At 30.2% G+C, this 10,881-nt stretch overlaps 2 protein-coding genes across 2 annotated transcripts in view; one reads left to right on the top strand and one right to left on the bottom strand.

The window, feature by feature from the left end:
• cn (Kynurenine 3-monooxygenase cn) overlaps positions 1–3,061 on the bottom strand; it is a 15,027-nt gene extending 11,966 nt beyond the window's left edge. The window contains exons 1-4 of the mRNA XM_014430518.3: positions 2,952–3,061; positions 2,677–2,848; positions 2,093–2,338; positions 1,121–1,210 (exon numbers count right to left, since the gene is read on the bottom strand). Of these exons, the coding sequence (XP_014286004.2) occupies positions 1,121–1,210; positions 2,093–2,338; positions 2,677–2,766 (426 nt within the window). The 5' untranslated portion in view covers positions 2,767–2,848; positions 2,952–3,061. The remainder of the gene's footprint in view (positions 1–1,120; positions 1,211–2,092; positions 2,339–2,676; positions 2,849–2,951) is intronic.
• Positions 1–10,881, top strand: part of LOC106686914 (uncharacterized) — a 30,847-nt gene that overhangs the window by 1,798 nt on the left and 18,168 nt on the right. The gene's annotated exons all lie outside the window — the stretch shown is intronic.

The following is a 10,881-nucleotide window of genomic DNA, read 5'->3' as shown; positions in this document are numbered from 1 at the left end:
TATATTTTTGTATACATTTACTTATTTTTACATGATATATATCGTAAGGAAGAAGTATTCCGATCGTAGTAAAAAAAAAAAATGCCCTGAGTCTAAATAATCAAGTATCGCAAAATGGCCTTTAACTGTCTAGCCCAAAAACTAAGCGATTTTACTAAAATCGACCGACCAGAATTGCCACTATAGAACCTATTTTCTCGAAAACGACTCCAACTGTTTTGATTAGACTTAAATAAGTAGTGTAAAATTAAATGACATTTAATACCACTCATCTAATACACATCCTCACGGAAATAGTCTAACAGGGATTAAATGAGGATTTTGTTAAAAATTCACATTTTTGCTTGAAGAGAAAAACAGATAACTATTAACTACGAAAGGATTCGATAATTAACTTAAGGAGATAAAAGAAAACATTTGTTTTCTTGGTTAAAAACACATCTACAGAAATAAGTGTAGTTAATACAGATGTATTATATTTCGTTGGAAAGCCAAAAATGTTATAAATAGTAATATTTAACATGGGAAGATGTAGGATGTAATAAAGAATGGCGAATAACGCTTGGATAAAAAGTATGTTCTAACGCGAGTTTGTGCGGGTGCCTGCGCAGTTTTTTCGTTCAATCTGTTAACTGTTCATGTCGACATGATTATTAAATAATTAATTTTTTATTTCACTTCACCCATGTTTAATTCTTTCATTTCACTGAATGACGAACGCCATAAAATAATTATTTCCTAAGTTGGTCCAATAGCGATTTAACATGGACTAAATTGTGGTCTTAGCACAAACAAATTTTGATTAATTTTTACATTAATATTAGCCTTTGGAAAAACAAAAATTTTAAAATTTTGAAACAACAAATATCATTTCTGTAATGACTGGAGTTTGTTAATCTGTCGACTGAAATGCTTATTTAGAAAATTAATATTGGGAAATATTGTCACAGTATGGAATACACAAATATGGAACATCTGTTCTGATAACTACAATACCCGCAATACTTAATCATATCTTTTCTGTTGATACAGTAAAAATTAGAAGTGGACACGGGATTGGAGCTAAACAGTAAAGAGGCACTCAGGTGTGCTTTATTTATAGATAATAGGTTCCACTTACCGCATTCATTCCTTGGCCATAAAAGGGCACCATTGCATGAGCTGAATCTCCTAGTATTACTGCTTTATTTCCAACATTGTATTTGGTGCACTGTAATATTTTAATTAATTTTTTAGTTTGAATCTATTTTTATACAAACTAAAATAATATCATATTATACCATGTAATTATATGTAATTTATATATGTCCGATTACGGATTGATAAGTATGCTGTGTGATATTGCAACCTGATATATTTAGGCAGCATAGACGAATTAAGTATTTCCCTCTCTCTCTCTATAATGACGTTACATTTTATTTTTCAAACCTATGGTAAATAAATGAATATTCTATGTTTGCAAATAACTATTTCTCTAAAGATAGTAAAATAAAGTTGATAAATCCAGCTCAGTATTACTAAAACGTGTTGAACAGATTTATAGTTCTGGTTCTTTATAAGGAAGGCACTGCTCTGAAAAAAACGGAATTACAAGGATGCATTAATCATCTTGATACTGTTGTATAAACGGTAACAGTAGCTGGGTTCTGTCCTCAGCTATGTTCATAGCCTTTGTCTGTCCAGAAATGAAAAAAACAACTTTTTGGGCGTGTAATAGAACTTGGTGCAAACTCTGTTTTCATGAATAAGCATTTAATATGGTAATGACTTATGTCTTGAAGAAGATATCTTCTTACCATACTATGTTTGATCAATGAGACTAAAAACAAAAATTGAATCCACAGTGCAATATGGAATAAACCAAAATTGTTTGTTTAGTTCTGTTTCGTAAGCTATTTCGATAATTGGTCTCAAGAGTTTTGTGTCCCAGCATAAACCCAAACCAAAAAGAACGTTCGTTGTTAGATATGTATTGACTTGGATTTTAGTTGAAAAACTAAAAAAAAAAATATCGATTTTGCTTATCAACACAACAAAAAATTTTGGCTGTTTAAGAAGTGCTGTGAATAAATAATATGAAATGTAAATTTACCTTAATAGAAACTAAATGGAACGGTTTTGAAAAATCTTCAATTAGATTTGACTCTCCAATTAATTGAAGGGCATCAGGAAAGTTTTTATGAAAAAACGACTTGATGGTATTTGCATTGCCTTCTAATAGCTCATCAAATTTCACTAAGGGCATGAAAAGAGTTACAGTCCAACTCCTGTCTTGGTTTGGAAGCGCAATCAACATGAACTCTCCCCTCGGCCAGATGTGCAAATGGTTTGGTTCCATCTGAAAAATTTCCTCTTATGTTAATTGAAGTTATATTTTAGTTAAGAAATTTCTTGTAATTGATTAATGGCGACAAAAAATAAGCGTATGCATGATAACTCCTTCCTAAAAATATAGATACATTTAACATTTCAGAACGGCTTATATCTTGGCTTTGTCGTTGGAACACTAAGCTGGTTCAGGTTTTCCAAAGCATTTCTATTTATTCTGCATGATGCAGTTAATTCTTAGTTCCACTAAAGCTGAGTATAGTGGTTTTCCATTACTGTATCCGTAATATTGCAATGTACAGTTCGCATCTCTTTATTAAAGCCTTAGCAGATACTATAAATATGTACCTTATAGTTGTTAGCTGGTGGTATAGTTAGCTCTATGTAACCATGCTCGATGTATGTTTGGCTGAAGTTGAACATTGGTTGCTTCATCATCTCTCGCCTTACGATTGAGAATGCACCATCTGCGCCAATGATCAGATCGCCTTTTTCTTCTTCAGAATTATTATTGTCAGCCCTCAAAATAAGGAATGATTCACAATTATGTATAAATAAATATTGTGAACAACTGCTGCTTAACAGACTTAAGAAAATTACTTCAGAGAAAATGTTCTACTTACCTATTAAAGGAAATTTTCCTTTCTTCGAAATTCACAGAAGTTATTTTATGGTTAAAATGAAGATGGACATTTTCATACTTTTCGGCTTCTGAAAAATCAATTCTTTTTCAATTAAAAGTGATTATTTTATGAGAGAGCTTAACTGGTATATGAGTAATTAACTAATGTAAACATACTGTAGACTAGAATTCTAGTGCATTCCCCTAGGAACATGAAAAAAAAATTATTTTGTCTTGAAAACCTGTTTCTATTACAAATAAATACAATAGGTGCCTTTATTATTATACCTTTGATTGAAAAAAAACAACATTGTATTTAAAAATTTCAAAGTTATTTAAACCATATATTTTTAGATCGAACCTTTTGATTAGGTGTCTGAAATTCACCTGATACAAATATCTGGGACTCCTTACAAAATGCCTGAATTCGCCATTGGCTTGAAAGTTTTGGTATATAATTTCATAAATAAATCTACTCATAAGGACTAGTAATTATTAATATTTTTTTCAATTAATAAATTTACCCTAATAAAAAAGCCCTTGATCTACAAAATTAGCTGAATAGGTGTTACCTACCATGAGTATGATTGTATACTTATTTTTGCCACTATAATTAAACAACGTGCTTCTATAATATCTGTTATATTAATTTATAAATTAATATAAAATAAAATAAATTTTATTAACAATTAATTCATTTAGATTTTAATACCTTCAATTTTTTCCTGAAATTTACATCAGTATTCAACCAAAAATATAACAAGTAAATATGATGTTAACGGTACAATAGAATGATTCTACTTGCGGAGATTTTCTATAACAATCACTGAAATAATTTTTTACTAACTCAACTATCTAATATAAATTAAAGATTAAAAAAGAAATACAGGTTTATTAAAATACCTTCGGTCATAGACAACCTCATTATTATATAAAAAATTATTAGATATACCAATGTACTTGGGCGTAGGCAGTATTTCACCAAGGGGGGAACAGACCTCAGACTATCACAACCATAAATATATATATATATATATATATATATATATATGGTATATAAAAAGATTTTATTCTGCAAAGGCAAATGATTGACCCTGAAATATAGGTAATTACGTACGAAATAGAAATATGAAAATTTCAATAAAGAAAATAAGATGATAAAAATATAAAAAACTTAGCAGAAGTTTTCCTAACAATTACAATACTTACCATTTCTATAATCGTAGATGTGCACCTCATGTCCTCGCAGACCAAAATAGCAACCGCACAGCGAACCAACCTTAAAAAAATATTAAATCAAATAAACTAAACATTAGGATATCATCTTATATTTATTATTATGTTGTTGTTGATTTCTACTATCACAAATATTTTTTTCACTCTTCCTCCGCTTACTGTATAATGTGGGATGCGTCTCTGACCAGTTTGAGGCCCCGGTCACTCTTAAGGTGTTTTCATATTTCATGAATCAATGAAACATTTAACAATTGATGTACGAAAAAAATGTTACAGTGTATAACTGGGATCTCAAGGGGACTAGGAATCTATAGCACTTAAAGAAGCTTTTCATTCACCCAGGTTTCCAAATACACAGATTAAATATTTCAGTTGTTTTACTTATAGAAGGTCCCGCTAAGAGAGGTCGAAACTTAGCCTTTTTCATTTATAGAGACTATTATGATATTTATCATCATTAATATATTATATTAATATAATATTTATATTAAAATATTAATAAAAAATGCATATTTTATATTTTTATATGTAAGTACTTTTATATTTGAAAACAATTCGAAACCTATGGCTGAAAAAATAAATTATATTGGTTTGATTAAGGCTAGCTTTAAGGCGTTTCTCGATGGAATAAATTTGATCAAATATGCCATATATGACCTCTTGAAATATTTATGTAAGGTTTCTGATATTTTTTCTGTGTTACGGATTGACACTTTTATTATTGTCTCTTTACGAGTTTTCTCCTATTCTACTTACAAAGAGGAAGAAGTGTGCTCAGAAACAATATCTTCTATGGGCTCTTCATTGCTCCAGTAAGTGGTATAATAGTTTCGCCATTCTGCAGGTGTTACACAGTTCTCTTCCCCCTGTAAGCCCTCGGGTTCTGACACTTCTGTCACCTTGAATCCTTTTTTGAGCGAATTAGCAGCGGTGGATTAGCTCACAGAAAATCAAGCTTTTCGACAATTTGTGCACTTTTATTCTTTTGTTTATCGTACAAGATAGTACTGGGAAACAAAGCATCTGCTGAAGAAATACAAATGTGTCTCAGTATACCTAAACCTGATAAATTGTCTTACTGATTCGGACTATGGAGCCACTAAGTCATAATTATAAAGGTAAACATAGGTTCAATAATTGTAAGTAACAGTATTTCAATACAAAGGTGTCGGTACGCCATTGTAATTACCAGTAGTAGAGGTTTCCCACATATTCAGGGCACATTTAACCAGACCACACTGTAATTAATACAAATCGACTCTGAATCTAATGGAACCATTGTGATATCTCAATCTATCATCCCATAGATAGGCATTATTTGATGGAAATATCCTGATAATACTCAAAATTGGCAATTTATTGAGGGACACTGAATTTTTATTGTTTTTTTTTTTAGGAGCCCAAATAACCCTTTAAACAAGTAATAATATCTGTAATCATTGTATATAATATCTGATGTACAGAAAAAATGGTATATATGGTGAAAGAGTAAATCAGTAAAGAAATGTTTGGAGATTGGAAAGGATGAAAAAACGTATTATCAATGGTATTACTGGTGAGAATATCGATCAAATATTCAAAATTATCAAATAATCAGATAATCTGTTGATGGGCTAATAACCTAGTTACAAGGAGATAATTATTGTCAAGTTTGGACGAGGAAAAATAAATTTTATTGTTTTCTGTTTAGAGGTCGCAAGATTCCCATCTCTTTTTTACAACCACTCACTGGGTGCGTATACTTTTTTTTCCTGGTCACCTCGGATTTAGTCTCATATTTCGGCCACTCTCCCTACATCCTAGGAGGCAGGTCTTTCAGTATGTTTATCTCCTAAATAGTCCGAATTCAAAAATTGTGCTTCATCCATTTCCCTCTACACCTTCTTCTTGAACGGTCTTTTGAATAAAAAAAAATCTAGAATCATTCTTAAAGTATTTTTTATCTGTTATCATCATACGATTTGGAAGTTTTTCGGGGATAAGGAATTGCTCAAAAGACTTTGTACCCCAGATGATTCTTCTCCTGCATGGACCTTATACTTTTTTCTTTTGAGATTATGGCTATTTTCCATTTTTTACTCTGATTGGCGTTCATGTGTTTGGTCAAAACCATATCGTAAACTGATTCCCGAAATAAGATTTGTAAGGACATCATTATTTGTAGTTAATTAAATGAAAAAGGAGAAAAAATAAATTAAGCAATTCTTTTATGCATAAGATGTAAAAAGCAAAGGAAATAAACAAGTAAAAGATCACCGTTATTCAGTCAATACGAGCGTATAAAAAAAAGTACGTTTCCATATCAGCTACTTCCTTTTAAAGCCCGTAGGCTCCTGGTTATTTCCTTAATATTCCCCCACTTTGATTATTGCTGTGTGGTTAATGGGGTGTCTCTGGGCATCTCGAAGCAAAATTAAAACGTTTAATTAATTTGTACGTAATAATTGCTTCATCTTTGGGATCCCCAGGGACGCCTCTGTCACCCGATTTTATGAAGGATTGAAGTGGCTTTACCCTTCCTTCCGTCATAAATATTTTCATGCTTCCTTCCTCTACCAAGTTATCCAATCCCGCCGTCCATCGTACATCTCTGATATCCTTCAATTTAAATCCTCAGGGCATTCCCGGAAAACCCGCTCAGGGCCTTCAGACTTATATATAACTGCCCATCGAACCGCAGCCTTTGGTAGATCTTTCCTCATCCGTTCCTCATCCCTATGGAATTCTATTCCCTCCTTCATTTGTAGTTCTAATACCCTTCCAACCTTCAAATCTCGTATCTTCGACCACCTTGTGTCCAGCCGATTCCGGAAGAATAATAATTGAAAGTTTCAAACAAGGCTTATATATTTTCTGTACTTACTCTTTCAGATTTTTGTTTATTCTTGTAAATATGTATATTAGCAGAAATTGTACCTTTCCATTTATTTTTAGTTTGATTATATTTAATCTTTTTTCTATTATTTATTATCAGAAATGTTTGTCATCTTATGTTTTATGATAAGGTTTTACTTTATTTGTTCTTTATATATTCTGTTAATTATTGTTGTTCATTTTTATCTTTTTAAATTCATTATTTTATTATATTTTATGACGTTTTATAATTTCATTTTTATTTTGTATTTCACTTTAAGGCTACAAGGCCTAATTTTGACGCATTTATATTATTCTAAAGCGATCAATCCCAGAATATTATTATTATTAATATCAGCAACTCCATTCAGATTTTTGTTATTAATTTACTTCTTGAGCGTTTAATTCGTTTCAGTGGAAAACATGGGAGGGCCAGTAACCGGAAAAAAATACTATATTTTATTTAATAAAAATCAAGATAGTTTTAGAGAAAAAAAGGGTTTTTTGCACTTGGTTCCAATTATAGATTTAGTGGCCGTCTGTAATTGAAAATATATATACATTTTTTTTTTTTTTTTCGGAATTGGTCATGCAGATATATCATCTACATATCAACAATAGTTATTTTTCAGTTGTTTTATTTTTGATTTATTTTATAACTGAAGATTTTTAATAGAGTTTATGGATTTTGATGTAGAGGTTTTAGTTTGATTTCAATTTTTTACGTATTTATATAGTATATGGCCGAATCGAACTGCTTCGGTTATCATTTCTGAACTTTAAATCGTGATCGGATTATGTTGAAATTTTTGCATTTAATAAAAGTTGTTTAAGCACTTTATGAGCATGAGGTCTGTCTTATCTTAAAACTAATATATTTTAACAACCTTTGTTATTCCTGGAATGCTTGAAGATAATTATCGAGGCGAAGTTCTATAGGAGATCGATCAAAGTGAAATTATTTGGAATTGAAAATTTTTTTTATCGGGTGAATTAAAAAATTGTGAAAAGGTGAAATTGGAGGAGCAGAAATGAGAAAGAAAAATATGAATGAATTGAAACATTTTTATTTGTTGTACAGACCGAAATGGATTGTAAAAGGAAACTGTAAGGGGGGGGGGGGAATTGTTTATTATATCTTATTATTGTATCTCTTTTTTTTCTGATTATACCATGTATGTGTAATTTATATATGTCCGATTACGGATTGATAAGTATGCTGTGTGAGATAACAACCTAATGTATTTAGGCAGCATAGATAAATAAAGTATTTCTCTCTCTCCTAGAACAATTAACGTTTTGAATAGGCGTATGTCCCCAAGCACCCCCAGCTTTCCCTTCCTAGAAAATGTTCGAACAATGAATACTAAGAAGTTAAAAAAATACTTTTCCTTTTAGATGCGTTACAATACTAATTATTAATTAATATATTACTAATTAATTAAGATACTAATTATTATTAATATATTAACTTTTAACTTGTTTTTCTAATTTACGGCCTGTTTTCAACTTGTAACAGATATAGTTGGGTATGTTCAGGTTGGAGGAAGAAAGGTTTACCTCTCCATATACTTTCCTCTATACGTTTAGCTACGCCGGCAGAATATAGAATGCTTAATTCAACGTTCTGTGGCAATGCCACTGTTCGGTTGAACCTAGTTTAGTATGCTTGAAATGTATTCAAATGAAAATTGAAAACTCAGTAATGCTGCAAAAGAGCGTATTAAAAAGTTTTAAATCATGAAAAAATCTCGAGATTTCGCTAATGTTTATTTATGTAAAGGATTATTTAATTCTGTAATTTCATCTTATAATTATTCTTATTATTATTATATGAGAATTAAACCCTACGAAAACTCCATATTTAATAAAATCAAATCTTTATGATAAAGTAAATATTTATCATTAATTGGTTTTCACTATTGGAACATAATTTATTCATATATTCATAACGAACCCATATTTTTATATGTGAGGAGAAGGGGGGAGAGTGGTGGTCAGCAAAAAAAAAAAAATATAACTTATATAGTTATGCCGACGTTTCGACCTGAATTTCAGGCCTTCATCAGAGGTGCTCCCGGAGATTTTCTGTCAAAACGTCGGCACAAATAAATACGTTTTTGTTTATTTGTGTTTTATTTACTGACTATACCCCTCCCCTCCCCCCTCATCATCTTCTCTTATTAATCTACGATCAATTATTAACACGTCATATTTTTGTATATATCGTACTCCAGTACAATAATATGTCTCCAAAAATTTATTATAAAATTAAGTTGTAATCTAACTTTTTTATTTACCGAAACACTAACGCGAATAAAGAAATAATAATTATTATATATATAAATAATTGGCCGTATAATTTCAAATAATGAAGATGGTCGTGGTTGTGGTCAAAAGAGAAACAAAAATAGTCAACAACTATTTATTTTCCGACGTTTCGCCACTTTGTGAGCTTCATCAGGGCTGTTTAAAGTTGATAGATTTGAAAAGTTGTTAAATATTTTTGTTTCTCTGTTAACCGCAACCCTGACCATCTTCATTATTTTAAATAATCATTATAAAATTAACATTTAGATTTTAGGACATTATACTTATATTTTCTTTTCTCTCTTGCATAGCAGGTCTATGTCAGAGGAGTTTATTTAGAAATTGTACATACTCGATGCGAAACCGAATACTATTTGTATGTAAAGTGAAGTTATCATTGAAACATGTTATTTCGTTAAGAATTTATTTATTTTATTAAGAATATTAAAGAAGATAAAAATAAAAAATAAAATAAAAATCAAGTGCTATTAAAACAAGAAATATCCTATGAACTAACTTTTTGTACTAAATAAGAAATAATTCTCAAATATAAACTAGGATAAAAATAATAATACAAAAATTTGTGTATATAATTAAAAAATGAGTGTAAATGCATAATGTATATATGATACATATATGTATATATATGTTCTGTTATATTTGGAAGAGTGTCACAGCACGATGTTTGAAATTTATGCAAATAAAAATTCTACACTCAATTAAAAATTATTATTTCATAAATATATATATATACCTTCTAGAAATTTTGAGATTTTTTCATAATTTTTTAGGTAAAATATACTTCAGTTGTAAATGGCATATATAGAGTAAATAAATAAATCCAACTCACCAAACCTCCGCCCACTATTAGTACCTTCATCCTGCGAGACCTACGAAGTACTGAGCTCTGTTTCAGAGTGGTGTTACATAACAAAGTTGAACAAACTGGTTGAGATGTTCCTTGCAAACTGTTGATAGAAAAATTGTCTATTCACTTAAAATACATATTAGCGTCACTTATCTAATCCCTCGACTAGTTTAATAATCTATTTATTAACAGCAAACATAAACAAACTTGCATTTCAGTTATAGAGTATTCTAAAAGATCAGTAATAAACGACGTTATTAACGTAAATTTGTACTTATAAAAAAGCAACAATAAATGATATAAATAGATTATGAAATTATAAAGTTTAAGGGATCCTATCAGAAATGTACGGATGGAGGAATCCGTGCTTATATGAAGTAATTATTACAAGATTTAATTGTTTCACACCTCTGGACATATTGTGGAGGTAATCCCTGAACTTTAAATCAAAACAATCTTCAAGCACTATATTGAATCTCAGCGAATAAACTTGTAAATACCTAAACCAGTGTACCTTATAAGGGTTATATAACCAGAGTTATGTAATTAACGTTGATATTCGTTTACTTCTGAAAGAAGTATCAACCTGATGGTGGGAAAGTGCAGTAGTTTCTATTTGATTTTTTTTTTTTGATTGATAGATATTACAATCTGCCACACAGTT

Source organism: Halyomorpha halys, unplaced genomic scaffold, assembly GCF_000696795.3.
Source record: "Halyomorpha halys isolate HHAL.00 unplaced genomic scaffold, Hhal_1.1 Scaffold898.1, whole genome shotgun sequence".
NCBI classification, from domain to species: Eukaryota; Metazoa; Arthropoda; class Insecta; order Hemiptera; family Pentatomidae; genus Halyomorpha; species Halyomorpha halys.
Note: the sequence above shows the minus strand (reverse complement) of the source record. Positions and strands in the feature narration are given on the sequence as shown.